The sequence below is a fragment of the Physeter macrocephalus genome, chromosome 7, assembly GCF_002837175.3.
Source record: "Physeter macrocephalus isolate SW-GA chromosome 7, ASM283717v5, whole genome shotgun sequence".
NCBI lineage: Eukaryota > Metazoa > Chordata > Mammalia > Artiodactyla > Physeteridae > Physeter > Physeter macrocephalus.
Genome location: NC_041220.1, coordinates 72,284,851 through 72,306,184, shown reverse-complemented (window position 1 = coordinate 72,306,184; position 21,334 = coordinate 72,284,851). Strand labels below are relative to the sequence as shown.

Sequence of the window (21,334 nt, the reverse complement as noted above, 5' to 3'; positions counted from 1 at the left end):
GGGAGCCATGGCCGCGGGGCCTGCGCGTCCGGAGCCTGTGCTCCTCAATGGGAGAGGCCACAACAGTGAGAGGCCCGCGTACCGAAAAAAAAAAAAAAGCAAACCAATACTACAGAAACATATATAACTACACATATATAGCAGAGGAATCAAAACATGCATACAAATGATTCAAATCAAATTCACTATTGCGGTTCTTCTGGTGAGGGAGTGGAATGGGTTTGGGAAAGGTACACAGGGGACTTTAACTATATGTATAATTTTATTTCTTTAAGAAACAAAGGCCCAAACCAAATGTGGCAAAATATTAAGTCCAGATAAAGCTGGCTGATGATTAGAAGGGTATTAGATATATTATTCTCAAAACTTTTTCATACGGACTTCCCTGGTGGTCCAGTGGTTAAGAATCCGTCTTGCAATGCAAAGGACGCTGGTTCAATCCCTGGTCTGGGAACTAAGATCCCACATGCTGCAGGGCAACTAAGCCCACACCACAGTTACTGAGGCTGCTCGCTCTGGAGCCCGCACGCCACAACTAGAGAAAGGCCTGTGCACCGCAACAAAGAGACTGCACGCCACAACAAAAGATCCCGTGTGCAAAACTAAGACCCAAGGCAGCCAATAAATAAATAAATATAAAAAAAAACCCTTTTTCATATACTTGAAATAAATGTTGATTGAGGTAATATTGATTGTGGAATTTTCTGACTAATTTCAAAATGCGGTGTAAAAATGTAGATACTATCAGTTATCCACTGTTTGGCTGTTATTTGGCTGTTATGCTTTATCCGTCTATTATGACACTTAACACATACTTTATATTGCTGTTAGGTTTACACAAGTATGTCTCCTGCAGTAGATTAAACTGTGGCAAGTATCTTATTCCATTCTTTTCTCCCTGAAGATGACAAGCATAATATCCTGTATACAACAGGCCCCCAAAGAATGTTTATTAATGAACAATGAATGAATCTAAATGGCTTGGACAGTTTTATCTGAACTCTTGTGTTATAACTCTCATAAAAACAACTGCAATGCTAGACAATGATTTACTTTATTAATTCTTCTTTGTAGACTATATAAACTGATGTGACATCTTTTTCCTGCTATAAAAACGATGTAGAGGATTGCTTTGTTTAAGTAAGTAGTATTTAATTTAACTGACATTGAGTGCTTGTTTGCTGGGGTTGTGGCTATCATATTCATCCTTATTACTCTTAGTGCCTATTATAGAGCCTGGTAGACAGTAGATCTTCAAAAGATATTTGTTTAATTGATCAATAAATACAAGGTGCAGGGATGGCATAGATGAGAGAGGCATAAACTCAGCCTGGGCAATGGATGAGGAGATGATTCTTGAGTTGGGTTTTGATGGATGAGTAGAAGTTTCCAGGGGAAGGAAAAAGAGGGAACAGTATGCATAAAGGTGTGAAATAATGCAACAGGTATTTTGGAGAACGACAAATAGTCTGATATTTTTTGAGATTTATAAACTACAAGACATGACCTCTGGGTGATATGACTGGCAATATTGTCAGAAGAAAGCTCATTAAGTTAGGGAGGTTGGACTCTACCCTGCTTGGACAAAGGGGCACCACTAGAGGGTTTTAAAAAGGCTATCGATAACACTCATACTTGCATTTTAAAAGAATACTCTAATGTCGGTGTGGAGGATGACTGGAGCAGAGTAGAACCAAAAATAGGGAGAACAATTAAATCTGGGAATTACCATAGTCAGACAAGAGATAATTGATCTTGGAGTGAGACAGTGAGTGGCATTGGGATGGACAGAAGTTGTGTTTAAAAGAGATTTAGCGGGCTTCCCTGGTGGCGCAGTGGTTGCGAGTCCGCCTGCTGATTGCAGGGGACGCGGGTTAGTGCCCCGGTCCGGTAGGATCCCACGTGCCGCGGAGCGACTGGGCCCGTGAGTCATGGCCGCTGAGCCTGTGCGTCCAGAGCAATAAAAGAGATTTAGCTATCTGTGGAATACTATTTAGCAATGATAAGGTATAACATTAACACACAACAACATGAATATAAAAAAATTATATTAAGTAAAAGAAGTCAAACACAAAAGACTGTATTGTATGATTCTATTCATATGACGCTGTAGAAAAGACAATACTATAGTGCCAGAAAGCAGATTAGTGGTTGGTTGGGGTCAGGGTTGGGGAAGAGTCAACTACAAAGGAGGGCAGATTTTAGGATGGAAGAGCTAGTCCACAACTTGATTGTGGCCACACAATTGTACACAATTACCACAATTTGTCAAACTCCACACTTAAACTGGGTGAATATATGTGAATAATACCTTGATAAATTGTTTTGAAAGGTGAAAAAAATGAGGCTTAGAACAAAAAAGATTTAGGAGGTTGAATCAATAGAACTTGATGAGTAAAAAGTAGTGTGTATACTTTGCTTTATATGGTGGCTGTGTTTCTAGAAAAGATCTGTAAAAATAAAATTTAAAATGCTCAAAGCGGGGGAATTCCCTGGCAGTCCAGTGGTTAGGACTCCGAGCTTCCACCGCAGGAGGCACAGGTTCGATCCCTGGTTGGGGAACTAAGATCCCACAAGTCGCGAGATGCGGCCAAAAAAAATGCTCAAAAGGAACTATTGAACACTTGGTGATTGTTTTAAAACTATTTTCTAATAGAGAATTTCAGACACATACAAAAGTTGACAGGATGGTATAATGAACCCCTGTATACTCAGCATCCAGATTTAACCATTGTCAATTTATGGCCAATTTGTTTAATTTATACACCATTCTACTCCCCCACTCAAACTATTTTGAAGCAAATCTCAGATGTAACATAATTTCATTCGTAAATATTTTAGTATGTATCTCTAATAAGTAATGACTCTTTTAAAAACATAACCACAATGCCATTATCACACCTAAAAATTAATTATATTCCTTAACCTCATCTAATATCCAGCTAGAGTTCAAATATCTATTTGTCTCATGAAGTTGTACATTTTCATTTTTATAGTTTGTTTGAATCAAAATCCAAATAAGGACCACACATTGCAATTGATATACCTTCTAAGTCCTTTTATTGGTAAGTTTCCCTCTCCTTTTTTTCCCTTGCAATTTATTTGTTGACTAACCTGTGTGTTTCTTAATGTAAGAAACCCTTCTGTTACACAAATAACCACTTTCTACTTTAATGGGCTTTAAAATTTGCATTGTTTTATAATTATTCTTTTAATATTTTAGTTGCATTTCAATAATTTTTGATAAAGCCATAGTTTGGTGACATAGGATTATCTCACCAAGTGTCCCAGTATGCTTTTGCTTTTGGCAGTTTGTCTCAAGGGCAATGATCCTATGACTTAGAGCACTGTTTGGGTATTAAGACAGCCGTGTAACACTCACAGTTGTTTGCAGATCATCTGTTCTATCAGTGAAGATATTCAATCTTTCTTCTCTTTCCAAAATTTTATCGATATTTTGGGTCATAACATTTTTTACATCAGTTACTTGACTCTTCAGTGCGGATATCGAGCTGTCCTCTTGATTTTTATTGTATTTCATCTATATAGAAGTGAAATATAATATACATTTTATTTTCTATAAATGAAATCTATTGTAATATATTGTACAAATTAGAACAAAGGTGTCAAAGGCACATCTCACTTGTATTTCAGCATAAGGAATCAACTAAGCCTCAAACTGTCCTACCTTAATCGTGCAGAAAAAATGGGGGGTGGCAGGAGAGGGAATATATCAATGTATTCAATCAGCAGTGGATTTTTAAAGAATTTAAATTGTGTATTTATTTGAATAGACTTTTTAAAAGAGCAGTTTTAGGTTCATGGTAAAATTGAGTGGAAATTACAGAGTTCCTGCATGCTCCTTACCCCCCATACATGCACGGCTGCCCTCACTATCAACATCCTGCGCTTGAGTGGTCCATTTGTCACAATGGATGACCCTATGTTGATGCATCATTATCATCCAAAGTCCATAGTTTCCATTAGGGTTCACTGTTAATATTGTACATTCAGTGGATTTTGACAAATGTCTAATGACACGTTTTCGTCATTACAGTATCATACAGAACAGTTTCACTGCCCTTAAAATTCTCTGTGCTCCACCTATTCATACCCTTTTCTCCTAAGCCCTAGCAAAAACTGGTCTTTTTACTGTCTCCATAGTTTTGTCTTTTCCAGAATACCATATAGTTAGAGTCATACAGTATGCAGTGTTTTCAGATTGGCTTCTTTCACTTAGCAATATGCATTTAAGTTTCCTCCATGTCTGTTCATGGTTTAATAGCTCATTTCTTTTTAGTGCTGAATAATAGTCCATTGTTTGGATGTTCTGTAGTTTATTTATCCATTCACCTATGGAAAGACATCTTGATTGCTGCCATGTCTTTGCAATTATGGATAAAGCTGCTATAATATCCATATACAGGTTTTTGTGTGGATATAATTTTCAACTCTTTTGGGTAAATACCGAGGAGCACTATTGCTGGATCATATGGTAAGAGTAAGTTAGTTTTGTTAAGTAACTGCCAAATTGTCTTCCAAAGTGACTATACCATTTTGCATTCCCATCTGCAGAGAATCAGAGTTCCTATTGTTCCACATCCTTGCCAGCATTTGGTGTTGTCAGTGTTTTGAATTTTGGCCATTCTAATAGGTGTGTTAGGGGTATTTCATTGTTGCTATAATTTGCAATTCCCTAATGACATACGATGTTGAGCCTTTTCATATGCTTATTTGCCATCTGTATATCTTCTTTGGTGAGGTATCTATTCAAATATTTGGCCCATTAAAAAAATTGGGTTGTTTGTTTTCTTATCGTTGAGTTTTAAGAGTACTTTGTATATTTTGGGTTACAGTTCTTTATCAGATTTGCCTTTTGCAATATTTTCTCCCAGTCTGCGGCTTGTCTTCTCATTCTCATGACAGCTTCTTGATCAAGTTTGACAATCTCTTTTAATTGGTGTATTTAGACCATTAACTTTTAAATTTTATTTTAATTAATTAATTAATTTATTTATTTATTTTTGGCTGAGTTGGGTCTTTGTTGCTGCATGTGGGCTTCCTCTAGTTGCGGCGAGCAGGGGCTACTCTTCATTGCGGTGCGCGGGCTTCTCATTGGGGTGCCTTCTCTTTGTTGCAGAGCACGGGCTCTAGGCGCGCGGACTTCAGTAGCTGCAGTGCGTGGGCTCAGTAGTTGTGGCTCATGGGCCCTAGAGCACAGGCTCAGTAGTTGTGGCACATGGCCTTAGTTGCTCCATGGCATGTGGGATCCTCCTGGACCAGGGCTTGAACCCGTGTCCCCTGAATTGGCAGGCAGATTCTTAACCAGTGCACCACCAGGGAAGTCCTAGGCCATTAACTTTTAAAGTGATTATTGATATAGCTGGATTAATATCTACCATATTTGTTACCATTTTCTATTAATTGCTCTTGTTCTTTGTTGCTATTTTTGTCTTCCACTCTATCCATATTAAAAATGACCTCTACATCTGGAGAAAACTGTAATTTGAAAAGACACCTGCACTCCAATGTTTACTGCAGCACTATTTACAATAGCCAAGACATGGAAGCAACCTAAATGTCCATCGACAGAGGAATGGATAAAGAAGATGTGGTATATATACAATGGAATATTACTCAGCCATAAAAAAGAATGAAATAATGCCATTTGCAGCAACATGGATAGATCTAGAGATTATCATACTAAGTGAAGTAAGCCAGACAAAGACAAATATCATATGATATTGCTTATATGTGCAATTTAAAAGAAAAAAGACACAAATGAACTCATTTGCAAAACAGAAAGAGACTCACAGACATAGAAAACAAACTTATGGTTACCAAGGGGGACAGTGTGGGGAGGGATAAATTAAGAGTTTGGGATTAACATATGTACACTACTACTTATAAAATAGATAATCAACAAAGACCTACTGTATAGCACAGGGAACTATAGTCAACTATATTCAATGATACTCAAAGTAGTCAATACTTTGTAATAACCTGTAAGGGAAAAGAATCTGAAAGAGAATATATATATAACTGAATCACTGTGCCGTACACCTGAAACTAACGTGGCATTGTAAATCAACCATACTTCAATAAAAAATGATCTCTAAGATATAGTGTTATATTTAAAAAGTAAGCTGCAGCTGCAGAAGAGTATTAAATAATAACTTATCAAGCACTTAGTATGTGGCAGGCACTGTTTTAAGCACTTCACACGTATTAGTTCATTTAATTCCCAAACCATTATATAAAGTACTACTCTTTTCATCTTTTATTTTCTAAATAAGAAAACTCAGACTGAGAAAGTTAATATATTGCCCAATGTTACACAGCTAGAGGCAAAACAAGGATTCAGGAAGCTTACACACCAGACTGTTAACAGTGTTCACCTCAGGGGGGTTTGATTGAGATTGTAGGAGATATTTATATTTCACTTTATATACTTTTGTATTATCTCACTTTATTAATGAGCATTATTTTTAAATATAAAAATGATATTAAAATCCCCTGCTCTTTGGCAAGTGATCAAATCCACCTTAAACAGAACTCTGATCTTGGTCACTGGACCATGCAACTTACAATTGATGTTCTGTGAGGAGCTCACTAGTTGGAATGTAGAAAAGCGGGAATTCCTAATTGAACTGTGTCCCCCCAAAAAGATTCTTTTAAGTCCTAATTCTGGATACTTGTGAATGTGACCTTATTTGGAAATAAGGTTTTGGTGGCTTGTGTTAAGAAATGTTTAGTGGATGACTCTATGGCTCATGGGTTAAAATTTTTTTATTAAGACATAATCAAGTTAAGATACAGCACAGGGAACTCTACTCAGTGCTCCGTGGTGACCTAAATGGGAAGGAAATCCAAAAAAAAGTGGATATATGTATATGTATAACTGATTCACTTTGCTGTACAGTAGAAACTAACACAACACTGTAAAGCAACTACAGTCCAATAAAAATTAATTAAAAAAAGACATAATCAAGTTAAGATAAATGGTGAATCTTTGATTTTTCTTTTTATTCCTTTTCTCTTTTTCTCTCCTTTTAAAAAATGCTTAATCTTTTAAGATTACGAGACTCATCTAAGTTTTGTTAAGATAATGTATTCATAGTCCATTCAATGGCATTTGGTATATATATATATATATATATATATATATATATATATATATATATAAATATATTTAAAACTCTCTCAAAACTTTTTTTTTTTGCTGTGTGCATTTTGCTAATTATAGTATAAAAAAGTCAACACCTTTTATAAAATTTTCTACAGATTTGAAGCTCACCAGGTTAGTTTATACATGTTAAACAAATTTCTTTGATGTCAGATGTGTTAACTGCTTAAAATGTGCATATTTTCGCAGGGTTTTCAGGGAGCTATGTTAATTATATATTTTAGCTGTGTTGAATATTGCAGAATTCTCCATAAGAGAATATACAAATTGAATATATCTATCCTTAGTTATTTCTTCAGGCATTGTGGTGGACTCACCCTATGGGTACCCCAACTGAGTCACATCTTTATAAAATTCCCTCCCCTTCAGTGTGATCTGCCCCTAACGAATGGAAGCAAAGGTGATGGATGTCACTCCTGTGATTACATCATATTGTATAATATTTAGCAGACTGGAGTGAGAGATTCCTCTGCTGGCCTTGAAGAAGCAAGCAGCTGTGCTGAGGATGCCCTCATGGCAAAGAACTGCTATCAGTCTTTAGGACCGAGGGTGTCCTCCAGCCAACAGCCAGCAAAAAGCTGCATCCCTTGCACAGCTCTTAGGAAATAAATTCTGCAACAATCTGAATGAGGCTGGAAGCAGATTCTTCCCCAGAGCTTCCAGATGAGAACATAGTCTGGCTGACACACTCACTGCAGCCTTGTGAGACCCTGAGCAGAAAACCCAGTTAAACCATGCCTTGATTCCTGACTCATAAAAAATGTGAGATAATAACTGTGTGTTGTTTTAGGCTGCTGATTTGTGGTAATTTGTTAACATACAAATTTTTTAAAAAAATTAATTAATTATTAATTTTTGGCTGTGTTGGGCCTTCGTTTCTGTGCAAGGGCTTTCTCTAGTTGCGGCAAGCGTGGGCCACCCTTCATCGCGGTGCACGGGCCTCTCACTATCGCGGCCTCTCTTGTTGCGGAGCACAGGCTCCAGATGTGCAGGCTCAGTAGTTGTGGCTCACGGGCCTAGTTGCTCCGCGGCATGTGGGATCTTCCCAGACCAGGGCACGAACCCGTGTCCCCTGCATTGGCAGGCAGATTCTCAACCACTGCGCCACGAGGGAAGCCCACCATACAAATTTGTTACCATAAATAGAAAACTAATGCAGGTATACTTAAAATATTTTATTATGGAAAAGTTCAAACATATACAGAAGCAGAGTGAATTGTTTAGTGTACCCATCACCTACTTTCAGCAGTTATCAACACATGGCCAATCTTATTTCATCTGTACTACTACTGATTACTCCTTCCCCAAATGTATTATTTTAAAGCAAATCCTAGACAGTCTATTATTTTAATCTGTAAATGCTTCAGTCTGTATCTCTAAAAGATATGGCCTTGTTTTTCTTAAAAAACAAAACCACAACATGAGATCACATCTAAAAAAATTCCTTAGTATCATCAAATATTTGGTTTGTCCCTTATACACTGATGATGGGAAAGTAAATTTGTACAACCACTGTGGAAAACAGTACGGAGCTTTCTCAAAAAACTAAAAATAGAACTACCATATGACCCAGCAATTCTACTCCCCGGTATATATCCGAAAAAAACCCCAAAACACTAATTTGAAAAGATACATGCACCCCAATGTTCATAGCAGCATTATTTACAATAGCCAAGATATGGAAGCCAACTAAGTGTCCATCAACAGATGAATGGATTAAGAAGATGTGGTAAAAACAAAAAAGCAAAACAAAAAGAAGATGTGGTATACATATATACAATGGAATACGACTCAGCTGTAAAAAATAATGAAATATTGCCATTTGCAGCAGCATGGATGGACTTGGAGTGCATTATGCTAAGTGAAATAAGTCAGACAGAGAAAGACAAATCCTGTATAATATCACTTATATGTGGAATTTAATAAATACAACAAACTAAGGCATATAACAAAAAAGAAGCAGACTGACAGATATAGAGAACAAACTAGTGGTTACCAGTGGGGTCAGGAAAGGGGAGAGGGGTGAGGTAGGTGTAGGGGATTAAGAGGTACAAACTATTAGGAAAAAAATAAGCTACAAGGATGTATTGTAAAACATAGGGAATATAGCCAATATTTTATAATAACTATAAATGGAGTATAACCTTTAAAAATTGTGAATCACTATATTGTACACCTGTAACTTATATTGTACAGCACCTGTACTTCAATAAAAGAAAAAAAACTTTATTATGGTAAAACATACATATCATAAAATGTATAATTTTAACCATTTTTAGCTGTATAGTTCAGTGGCATTAAGTATGTTCACATTAAGTATATCACCACCATCTATCTTCAGAACCTTTTTATTTTCCCAAACTGAAACTCTGTACCCATTAAACAATAACTCCTCCTCCTCCCTTCCACCCAGGCTCTGGCAACCACCTTTCTACTTTCTGTCTCTATAAATCTGACCACTCTATGTACCTCATATGAGTGGAATCACACAGTATTTGTCCTCTTGTGACTGTCTTATTTCACTTAATAGGGACTACTCTTTTAAAAAAAATTTATTGAAGTATAGTTGATTTACAATGTTAATTTCTGCTGAGGGACTACTTTAAAAATATTTAATTTAATATTTGTGTAAAATATTTACACAATGATTATGATTATTATAATTTTTAAAATTGTGTAAAATATTTACATGGTTCCAAGTCGAATTTGCAAGACAAGTTTCATTCAGAGAGGTCTAGTTTCTAATCCTGTCCCCATCCATACACAGGCAACCACTGAAATGTTTTTGGTTTATCCTTCCTTTGTCCCCCCATCCCCCCCCGTTTTTTGCTATAAGCAAACATATTTGTATTTATTCCCTCTTTCTTAAATGGTTGCATATAAGGATGGTAAGTAAATAACAGTATACCATATATATTTTCTCTGTCTTGCTTTATTCACTTATCAATATTTCATGGATATCATTCCTTATCATTATATAGAGATAGAAGTTCTTAGTTCTCATTCACCTTAACAGGTCTTAACTCATAATTCCTAACTGATTTGTCAGATGTAATTCTGAGAATGTTTAGGACCACACTTGGAGGTTACATACCATATACTTTCCTAATACTTGTTGAAAATCTGTAGCAACTGCATTTGATGGAGAAAAATGTTCTTGTGACATCAAAGGATTTCTCAGAAAAGTCTCACTAACCTGTGGAAATTAATGGAAATATTTAAATTATACAGATAATTTCAACTGGAGAATTACATAGCAAGTGTTTATTTGAAGCAAAGTCTGGCAGAAACTTGAAATAAAAGAAACCAGAACAGTTCTAGATTTTTGGTGGCAGGGTATCTTTTCTATTTTAAAGATGCAGTATTAATGAAAAGTGTGCTCATGTCTCATATCTAGTATCGTGAGATTGCAGGTGCTACCTTGATTCTTTGGTATTGGTATTTCTAAAGACTTGAAGGCACTCGCAGATGTTCACCTCTGGCAGACAAGGAAGGATAGGAGTCACTGATATTCTCTAAGTAGGTGCTTTTCATTTTCCCCTCCTGCTCTTACCCTCAAAATCCATTCAGTGATAACAAAACAATCCCAACTAAATGTCATGAGACTATCTTCCAAACCCTATAGTATTATATTTCAAAGCTTTAAGAAGGAATCCTGACAACTGTTTGTACTTAATGTTGTATCACCTGAAAAGCAGTGATAAAAATCATGCAGTTGGTAATTTTATGTCATCTGGTTTTGGAAAGTTGGAAAAGTTGGATGTTTTTCCGTAATAGCAGAGAGGGAAAAAAAAATTAGAGTATAGTCAGTTAAATGGCTAACAGTGTTTATCATGTAGATGCTAACAATTGCCTAGGCATAAATGTAGAGTGAATTACAATATTAGGCCTTATAATCCTTGATTCTATACATGGTTACAGTTTGAGTTGTGATAAAACAAGTTGGTACACTAAACAAATGAAATATATGCATAATGTGACTGGAGAATAACTATTAATAACTATAGTACAGCTGACCGATTTTTCCATTAGTATTTTTTGTTAAAGTATTTTTCCTAAATTATATATTTGTGAATAAAATTGAAGATTAGTATTATTTACTTTTTAAAATAAGAAAAAAACATACTATTTGGATCATAAAATTACCAGAATAATGGTTTAGCCCTAGTCTGTCTCTGAGACTGCCTTTCACAGTCTTATTCTAGTTGGAAGTTAGACACTGGGTGATAGTCAGCAGTAGATGATATCTATTGAGAAGGTTAATTAGCCTTTAAGAAATTTATAAAATCTCATGTATCTATGTAAGTACATACACATAAGTACTCTATTTATCATATTTCATAGTTGTTGGCAACTTTCAGGTAAAAACGTTCTCTAAAAGTAGTATATCTTGATTAAAAATTTTTTTTCATTTAACTCATAATTGATTCATATTTTCTGCCAGAAGTGTCTTATCTATAATTATTTGAAAATTAAATACATATGCTATTGAGAAGGTATATTACATATTAGTAAAGCTTAATTTTTCTTTTTTTTTTTTTTTTTTTTTTTTGTGGTATGCGGGCCTCCCTCTGCTGCGGCCTCTCCCGTTGCGGAGCACAGGCTCCGGACGCGCAGGCCCAGTGGCCACGGCTCACGGGCCCAGCCGCTCCGCGGCACGTGGGATCCTCCCAGACCGGGGTGCGAACCCGGTTCCCCTGCAACGGCAGGCGGACGCGCAACCACTGCGCCACCAGGGAAGCCCCAATTTTTCTTATTTTTAAAGAACAAAATAAATATGAGAGATTCCAAAGATGATCTGGGTTAATCATCTTTGTAGATCTTGCTTTAGAGTTAGGGGAATTGTAGAAGCAGAAGACAGATGAGGGATGAAGGTAAGAAATCTCTGAAGGTCACTAATGGCTCTGCTATATAGACAGATCTGCTTTTGATTAGGGACATTACTACCAATAAACTATAAAACAGACCTCATAATTTCAATAACTGAAAAAGTCAAAGCAGTAAAAGAAATTACTTACATTTTTAAGTAATGCAGATGGTGTTACAGTATCTAAGGCATTGTCTGAGGCACATAGGTAAGTGATTCCATCAATAAAGAGAGTATGGTAGACAAAGCTTTGAAAAGAATGCATTCAGTTACATGATAATATTAAAGAAATTAAGTGCTGATACAGAGAATTTAATTTCGTTTTCAAGCTCTCATTAATAGTATAAAAACTATGTAGATAACTTTTTATAATCAGAATAATTAGAAATCTTTCATACCTTTGCAAAATTAAACTATGTTAAATAAAAACTCTCTAAAATGTGAATATGCATTTAAAATTGCTTCAATAAAAATAAATTACAATAGAGAAAATTCTAATAATCTAATCATATATATTTCACATGCCTTTGATGGAAGTCACTCTCATTCCAAGACTGAATCTAGATTCTGATCAAAGAGAAAATGCTATGTTCACTGATTTTTACTATCCTTATATTTTTAGGTAGACATACTTAATTTTGGCACTTCTTGGCTTTCTATTATGATAGATTAGAATTTGAAAGTTGTAAATTCCCAAGACCAAATGTTCTAGAGAACAGGATGAGTCCGGGAGGGGGAATTAAATTCCCCTATAGTAATCCAAAGTGTAGCTTTTCCTGACCACTCCAACTTCTAGATCTTTTGTGCCTTCTCAGACTCAATTATTAGGAGGCTAGAAGACTCTTGGAAAGTGCCTCCATCTTTACTACCCAACAATCCAGAAAATTTAGGAATATGGCATCCAAAATAGTTGCTTGGTGCCTAGGCTTTAATCTAGTCATTTTTGAGCACCCTATATCCAAATGGTTAACAGGCAACAAACCTGTTCAAATGCTAAACTGGATAGATATGAGAATGAGGAATCTCAAAAATAGGTAGAAAAGATAATCCCAGGGGCAGAAAATTTAAGATATGTGCCCCTTCAATATAAATCCTTGATATCATATCATGAATACAATATGCTACAAATATTTTTAATGATGATATTAGTTGACATGCATAATATCCACTAGAAAAATATTTTTATTTTTAAATAGGGAGGAGTCTTCACAGGAAAAGAGTTGCTAATTCTGTCATCTCTCCAAAAGTTATATATGTGATCTAAATTGATACTGGATGTGATTTTAAATTTATGCTTAGTGTGTTATTGGTAACACTCAGAAACCATCCTTAAATATTAAAAATCTTGAATACCTGATGACTAGGATATATTGTTAACTGACAAATGCAAGATGGAGAAAAGTGTGTATGATGTACTGCAATTTATGTATCAGTCTCATTTCCTAATATAAGGGAGGTACAAATATATGCATGTGTCTCTTATAGAAAAAGAAGAAAAGGAAAATGATAAAATAAGAACTTATTCGAAATGGTTACCTACATAGAGGGAGAGAGAGTAGTGTGAAGAAAGCAATGAAAACTAGACTTTGTGAAGGAAACTCATTTTGTAGATTTGACTTTGGAGCCATATAAATGTTTTACATAATTATAAAATGTTATTAAATCAAACTTTAAAGAGTGCAATCCTTAAAAATCAAAAACAAAATAATAAAAAGAAAGAACTTAACTTTATATCAAGTAACCCAAGCAAGAGATGGTGGCGGAGGTGGTCAGATTCTGACTATGTTTGGAAGGTAAAGACAACAGGATTTGCTGATGGGCTGGGTTTGGAAGTAAAAGAGACCAAAGTCAAGGATCGCAAAGGTTTTAGGCCTGAGGAACTGGAAAGGTGGTATGTGGAAGACTGCAGGAGGAGGTGTGGCTTTGGACAGAAGTTTGAGATGCCCATCAGACATCCAACAGATATGTGGAATGAGCAGTTGGATATACAAGTCTGGAGTTCAGGGAAGAGGTCCTCAAAAAATTCAAATTAGAATGTTCAATATAGGTAAGCCAAGAGTAGAGGAGGAATCTCTTTTGAAATCATTCCAGCTAACAAATGAAAACAAAACTAGAATATCACCATTATGCACCCCCCAATAAATTACTGGCTTTAGGGTGTAGGCAATGAATATCAATGGCTACTAGCATGCCAAAAGGAGATACAAGCAGGTATTATATACCGTCTGATGAAAAAACACCTGCAGTCTTGCCAAAGGGATTAGGCCACTGGATCCAGCCGCTTGGACCATGGTGAACTGCATTTTGAATATGAAATCAGCAAAACCAGACTGAGGGAAACTCTATAGGTTCTTCCACAATAAATTGTAAGGAAAGGAAAGGGGTGGAGGGGGAATATGTGGATTAAAGAGATTTAAAAGACACCAAATTTAAAAATGGGCAGGATTGGGCTCTCGTGCCTGAGGATGCTTATTTAGGTGCTGAGGCAATGAAGAAACAGGATAAGTGACTGCTACAGAATTTGGAATGGTGGTTGATTTGCGGGGGAGGGAGGAAACTGTGAATGGGGCAGGATACGTGGTAGGGAGTTTTGGGGATACCTGGCAGCGTTCTATTTTTTGGCTTAGATGGTAGTTGCAGTTGGTTGGGGGAGGTCCTTTGAGAAACTTCATGAAACTATACATTTGCTTGATGTGGCTTTTGTATTTTGTTTTATTTTACAATATAAAGGTCAAAACAAACCTCCTCTTAAAAAAACAATGATGAGTCTAAAAATAATAGATTTCTCTTATTCCCCACCTGTTTTACTAGCAAAATGTTTACTTGGGACATTACATGGTTTAAGCCATACCATGTGATGTCCCAAGTAAAGTAGAGTGACGTTATTAAAGATATTTTCAAGTGGAAGTTTCCTTTTTTATTAACGAAATATTTTGGGGATAACTAAAAAGGTATGGAGAATAAGATAACAAGAACACTTGTAGACCTACCATTCAGTCAAAATGTGACAGATACAATTAATGTCCCCTGTATACCCTTCCTCAATTTCTCCTCCCTTCTCTTTTGCAGAGGTAACCACTATCTTGAATTTAATGTTCATCATTCCCATTCATGATTTTATATTTTTACATACAGAAGTTCTCCTTTCTGAGGGTTCAGTCAAGAGTCTGCATAAAAAATATTTTTCCCCATGTCATTATCACTGTAATTATGAGCTGGTAATGATTAAAAAATAGACTTTTATTAGAATATACCTTACCTTCCCATTTGAATTATGGTCTTTGGTTCAGCTCTAAGAAGCACCAGTTTAAGCACGGTTGCCACTGCTTCCTAAAAATAAATTGTCAGCATTTACTTTGTAGAAGATTGTAGTGTCTTTCATTACTCACCTGCTTCATTTACCAATGTTCTGTTTAGTTAATTAAGGAACAACTGTATACTAGGAAAACTAATGGGTGGTTATTCATAATGCATGGTTGGAGGCAAGTTATCATGAAATGTTCATATGAATATGAAGGAAAATATTAAAATTACATAAATATACATATACTTTGTGCATATACATATAAGTGTGCAAATATAAGTTGCACTAATTAGTCCTTTTCACAGCACATTATTAATATGACTGGGAAGATATTTGACTATCTAATCAAATATCTTTTCAGTGACTTCTACGAAGCTATACATAAAATATTAATGGATTAAAAGTATTCAGCTTTTAGTCTCTGAATAACCTATGCAGTCTTCTATCTTTTTTTTGATTAAGATAAAAATTTTACTCATTATTATTTACTGACATCTTTCTATTAAACAAATAATTGCTAAGATCCCTTCTACTTATTTCTTTTTTTTTTGTTTGGCTGCATTGGGTCTTCGTTGCTGCGCGCGGGCTTTCTCTAGTTGCGGCGAGTGGGAGGTTACTCTTCGCTGTGGTGCGTGGACTTCTTGTTGCGGTGGCTTCTCTTGTTGCAGAGCATGGGCTCTAGGCGTGCAGGCTTCAGTAGTTGCAGCACGCAGGCTTAGTAGTTGCAGCACGCAGGCCCTACAGCGCACGGGCTTCAGTAGTTGCGGCGCACGGGCTCCAGGCACACGAGCTCAGTAGTTGTGGCTTGCAGGCTCTAGAGCATAGGCTCAGCAGTTGTGGTGCATGGGCTTAGTTGCTCCGCGGCATGTGGGATCTTCCCGGACCAGGGATTGAACCTGTGTCCCCTGCATTGGCAGGAGGGGTCTTAACCACTGCACCACCAGGGAATTCCCTACTTGTTTCTTATAAGGCTCATTCTTTGGGAGAAAATTTGCAAGGTATTATGATTATCCAGACTACCTTAAATACAGTTAATTATACGGAATCCCATTAATTGACTTTAGAAGTGTGAAAGGAACCTGAAAGTTACCTAAGAAGACTTGAATAGCCACACTCCTGATTAACTTTTCATTTTCAAAAAATGACACTTGAAATAAAAACTTTTGGGGAGAGAAAAGCTTGTTATTACTGGTAGAGAGTAAAACTTGAAATTCTTGGTATTACCAGAAAAATCCAGGCAATATTCTCTAGGAAAGGATTTCCTAAGAAACATTAAGGGAATTAAGAGAATACATAATCTTTCAGTTACTCTATTCTCATCACTGGAACATATTCCCCTAGCCTCCCCAAAGTGTCTCTTTTAGAGTATATAAACTATGAAATCATAGAAAAATGTGAAACAAAGCAAATGGCAACATGAGGCAGTAAAATAATCGACACACTGGACTGTAGTGCCATTTCTGGAGTTGAAGTGCTGCACAACCTAAGAAAATGACTTGTCTGGGTCTGTTTCCTTGTGTGAAGAATGAAAGGATTGGGTAAGATGATCTCTACAGTCCTGTCCAGTTCCATCTGATTTCATGATTAAGCTTTGGTAGGTACTAATATTTTCTAATGAGTATAAAATATTTGTGACATTAATATTTAGCACTGAAGGAAGATATGATAGAACTGTGCCTTAAAGCTCCTTCTCCCTGGTCAGCCTCCCACATGACAGTCATTCCAGACTTTTAATCCTGTCCCCCAATTGCATACTGCTCCACCACCTTCCACTTTCTCACCTCCCTGCTTGCTTCATAAAGAGAGGCCAATGGGCTTATAAACTCCTTCAACTTTCTAACTCTCTCCCTTCATAATTAATGAAGTAGTTATTGAGAACATACTATGTCCAAGTATTGTCCACTGTAAGGACAGAGATGAAAACAGTCCCTGTCCTGAAGGAGTCCGATGGCAGAGACAGATAAGTAAAAGAAGATTCCAGTTCAACCTGGCAAGTAGTTTGGTAAAGGGATGTAAATTAGCCTGGGCATAGAAAAGGCTTCAAGGAGGAACTGAGAAACACCTCAGAGCACAGAAGAGGTGACACTGCTAAAAAATGGAGACAAGTGGGTTCCGGGGAGAGGGAATAGGAGATTGGAAGGGAGACCTTGGTGGGACTGGAGAGCAGCATGAAGTTCAGGATGGCTGGAGCACAGGGACAGCTGGGGAAGAGAAGGAGGTAATCATGGAAAAGCCCTACTGGGGAGGGCTGTGAATGCCAGGCTAAGGACTATGAACTTTACAATGAAAGTAATCAGGTGCCACCCAATGATTTTAAGCAGGGGAGTGACAGGATCATATTTGCTTTTAGGAACAATCCTCTGAGCAGCAGTGTGGAGGCTGGTTTTGAGAGGGACAAGGCTGAGGTCTGGGAGATGAGTTAGGAGGCATCTTCAATAACCCTGGTGAGAAGTAATAAGGGCCTTGAGGAAGATGTGGTTCAGAAACAAGGAGATGGATTCAAGATATACTCAGGAGATGGAACTGATAAAACTTGGTGGCAAAGAACACATCTGAGGGTGCAGAAGAGGGAAAAATGAAAGATGACTCCCAGTTTCCAGCTTGAATGGCTTAGTAGAGCTATGCGGCAAGATTAGAAATACATGAGGAGGAATCCGCTAGGAAAGAATTAATTTAGTGCTGGACATGATATGCTTGAACTTCTTCTATTAGGCAATCTATTCGTGGAAAGAGATTATCTTGGAAGCAGATTTGGCAGTGATCAAAATAAAGGTGTCCATTTGTGTGAAAAAATGTGTCAAGTTAAAAGAGGACTAAAGTTAGAACCCTGAAGAACATGGCATTCAAGGGACTGGCACAGAGGAGAGCCTCAGAAGGAGACTAAATTGCACGTCTATATCCACACCCCCCTCCTTTCCCTAAGAGAAAGACAGCATTCCTCTAAACCAAGACTCACATCTCTACTGCCGCATTGGATCCATTCCTTTGTGCTCCGTCAGGTCTTGCTCTAACCAATAATCACTGCCCCTTATATCTTCAACCTCTTCTCCTCTCCATTAGCCTATATTCAGGTGAAGGTTTTCCCTGTATTAAAAAATGAGGCCCTTTCCTGGACCATACTTCTTCTAGCTTTCACCCTCCCTCATTCCCTTTCTAAATTCTTGAAAGAACAGTCTAACTTCACTCTCTCTACTTCCTGGTCTCCCATTCACGTGGCCTAAAGCAATCTGGCTTCTGCCTCTACCTCTACCACTATCAGTAGGATCACTCACCATTTCCTAATTGTCAGTCCAATGAACACCTCTTGGATCTTGTTCAACTTCTTTGGGTCATGAGACATTCTTGTAATTTTCTTCTCTCAGCTTTCAGAATACCACTGCTCTCATTTGGTGACCAGCCTGTCTATTCTATTCTTAACAGTGTTCTGCCTTTTGGTACTCCTTTCTTCTCACTTGGGCAATCTTACCCACGTCTACCATCTTTAACTGTTAGCCCTGACCCTCTGACTGCTACCTATTGGAACTTTTAATGATTTAAATCTTTTGGGAATAAGATGGAGGAATAAACACACAAATAGATTGGCTATTTCCAACCGGCAACAAAATTCAACCTGTCCCAAATTGTACTTTCCGCCCTTGCATTTCCTCTGACTTCTTCCCCCAGAATCCTCTCCTCCATCTGTAGTTTCTATCTTGTTTAATGCCACCTAAGAAAAAAATTTGACAAATCTTCACATTGTACACCTTAAACTTACAAAATGTTATATGCCAATTATATCTCAATAAAGCCGGGGAAAAGAGATTAAAAAAAAAAAAAGAAAACTGAGAATCATCCTAGGCATGGCCCTGTCCCCTATCCTACATATCCAGCCAGTCATTAACTCCTGAGGATTAGTTTGCAAAGTCTCTTCAGGATCTGCCCACTCCTCTCCTTCTTCAGTCATTGCCTTAGCTCAGGACTTTAGATCTCCTAGATAAACGAAAACCCCACCATCCAAACTGGCTCTCTTCCCTCCAATCCCCCTTCTGTATTGTAACCAGACCCAAATTTCCAGAAAATGGATCAGATCTTGCTATTCCTCCATTTATAAATCTTTAACTGCTCCCTGGTTTCCCTCGGATAAGAGAACAAACTGAATATAGGACCTTTCATCAACTATTCTCTGTCCACTTTTCTGACCTCAGCTTTAGCTCCTATATACTGCGATCCTGTGCTCTAGCCACAGTGAGGTTCTTGCGGTTCCCCCAAACATGTCATTCTGTTCCCTCTGCATGGAGTCCCCATTCCCCTTTCCTGTGGCAGGCTAGTGCTCACTCTTGTAATACTTTTAAGCCAAGCACCTCCTCTGTGATGCAAGCAGTCACCCATCCTGAGTGCTACAGGAGCAATCTCCATCTCCCGCCATTGAAATACTTCTTACATCGGAGGAGAACGAATGCAGCCTTTGGGTATAAAAGGACAATGTGCTCATCAAGGGACAATTCCAGGAGCCGTCTTCTCTTCCTTGTTGCATCCCCTACACCTTTACCCCGGGATTTTTCAACTAAAACACGTTCAATAAATGTGTGTTGAACTCCAGGCCATTTCTCCGCGGAGGAGAGAAAATCTTTAAGGGTCTCCGGAATTAAACGTGACTGCAAATCACGAGTATGTCGCGTGCAGCACCAACCCTAACCCCTGGGCGGCGCACTTGCGGCTCGGTCGGCCGGGAGCGCGAGCGGCTCACGCCAGGCATTCGCCATCTCGCAGGCTAGGCCGTACACAGGGGCGGGGCCTCACGCCTCAACAGCCCGCTCCGGGCAGCCCCTCGGCGCTCCGTCCTGAGGGGCGGGGCCAGTGGGCGCCACCCTCGAAAAGTGGAACCTGCGAAGGCCGAGGTGACGACCCAGGGGTACCTGATAAGAGCCGCCGGTTAGGGCCAGCTCCGCTAGGACCGCTCGGCCATTTGCAATGCAGCTGTAGGTGATCGTCATAGTGGGGCTAGCTAGTGAAGTACAGGATCCCGCCGGGCCTAACTGCCCGCGACAGTCTCGGGGCTCAGACTGGGGCGTGGCTCCGGGGGCGGTGTCTGCGCAGGCGCGAGGAGCGATTGATTGGCAGTGGAGGGAGGTGGGGCCCTCCCTCGCCTGGGCTGAAACTGTGATGAGACCGGGCAGAGTCTCTTGAAAAACTGGCTTTGGTTAAGTGAAGCCTTTCTTCGTGGTCATCCTTAAAAACATTTAGGAGCCAGTTACTTCACAGTGTTTACCTACGTAGGATTCATTCTCAATCTAGGACATGTAAAATAATAGACTTTGATTTAAAATGAGATTCATTCATGAATTCAACAAGTACTTGCTGAACTCCCACTGTGCGCTCCCGAAGTGCCTGGACTAACAGGTATGCAAAAAGATAGGTTCCAGACCCTGACTTTTAGGAGTTCATGTTCTAGTAGTGGTCACAGAGGCACATATAGACAAGTGCCAATCTCAAGTGACAGGTGTGCACTATGAGTGAAAGATAAACTAATCGGACAAGCTGGAGTGGAGGCCGCTAATTCTCCCTGGGACAGGGAGCAAAGCTTTCAAAGTCACTGTCCGATGGAGAGAGTGGGTTGGAATTCTCTTAAATGGGGAGGAAAGGTAGGACATTCTAAGCAGAGGGAACAGCTCTGTGAAGGCTTGGAAGAAGGCAGGCGGGTTCAGGGAATGGATGTGAATGCGTGGCAGAGGAAGGGTGTGTGGTGGAGTGGGTAGGAGATGAGAAGGGTAGGAGTGGTAGAATGACTTGTTATCCTAGACCTCGAGTTTCTTGACAAGAATTTTTATTTTTATTTATTTTTAAATAAAAATAAAAATTTATTTTTATTAAAAAAAAAATGGGCCTCTCCCGTTGCGGAGCACAGGCTCCGGACACGCAGGCTCAGCGGCCATGGCTCACGGGCCCAGCCGCTCCGCGGCATGTGGGATCTTCCCGGACCAGGGCACGAACCCGTGTC

The 21,334-nt window shown here is 38.4% G+C and overlaps 1 protein-coding gene and 1 long non-coding RNA gene across 4 annotated transcripts in view; one reads left to right on the top strand and one right to left on the bottom strand.

The window, feature by feature from the left end:
- The window catches only part of LOC114486585 (uncharacterized), a 10,897-nt gene extending 7,538 nt beyond the window's left edge, over positions 1-3,359 (top strand). For both annotated transcript variants that reach the window (XR_008617835.1, XR_003680575.2), the window contains 2 exons: positions 1,075-1,140; positions 2,997-3,359. This is a non-coding gene — a long non-coding RNA (uncharacterized lncRNA). The remainder of the gene's footprint in view (positions 1-1,074; positions 1,141-2,996) is intronic.
- LOC102980158 (vesicle-associated membrane protein 8-like) overlaps positions 1-20,790 on the bottom strand; it is a 33,656-nt gene extending 12,866 nt beyond the window's left edge. The window contains exons 1-5 of one of the 2 annotated variants that reach the window (XM_007127575.3): positions 20,253-20,790; positions 15,313-15,383; positions 12,205-12,301; positions 10,281-10,382; positions 3,383-3,541 (exon numbers count right to left, since the gene is read on the bottom strand). In XM_007127575.3, coding sequence (XP_007127637.2) covers positions 3,383-3,541; positions 10,281-10,382; positions 12,205-12,301; positions 15,313-15,383; positions 20,253-20,330 — 507 coding nt within the window. In that variant the 5' untranslated portion in view covers positions 20,331-20,790. Of the gene's footprint in view, positions 1-3,382; positions 3,542-10,280; positions 10,383-12,204; positions 12,302-15,312; positions 15,384-18,629; positions 19,872-20,252 lie in introns of those variants that run through there. The other variant, XM_028491981.2, reaches the window with a different exon arrangement.
- Between the last annotated feature and the right edge of the window lie 544 nt (positions 20,791-21,334).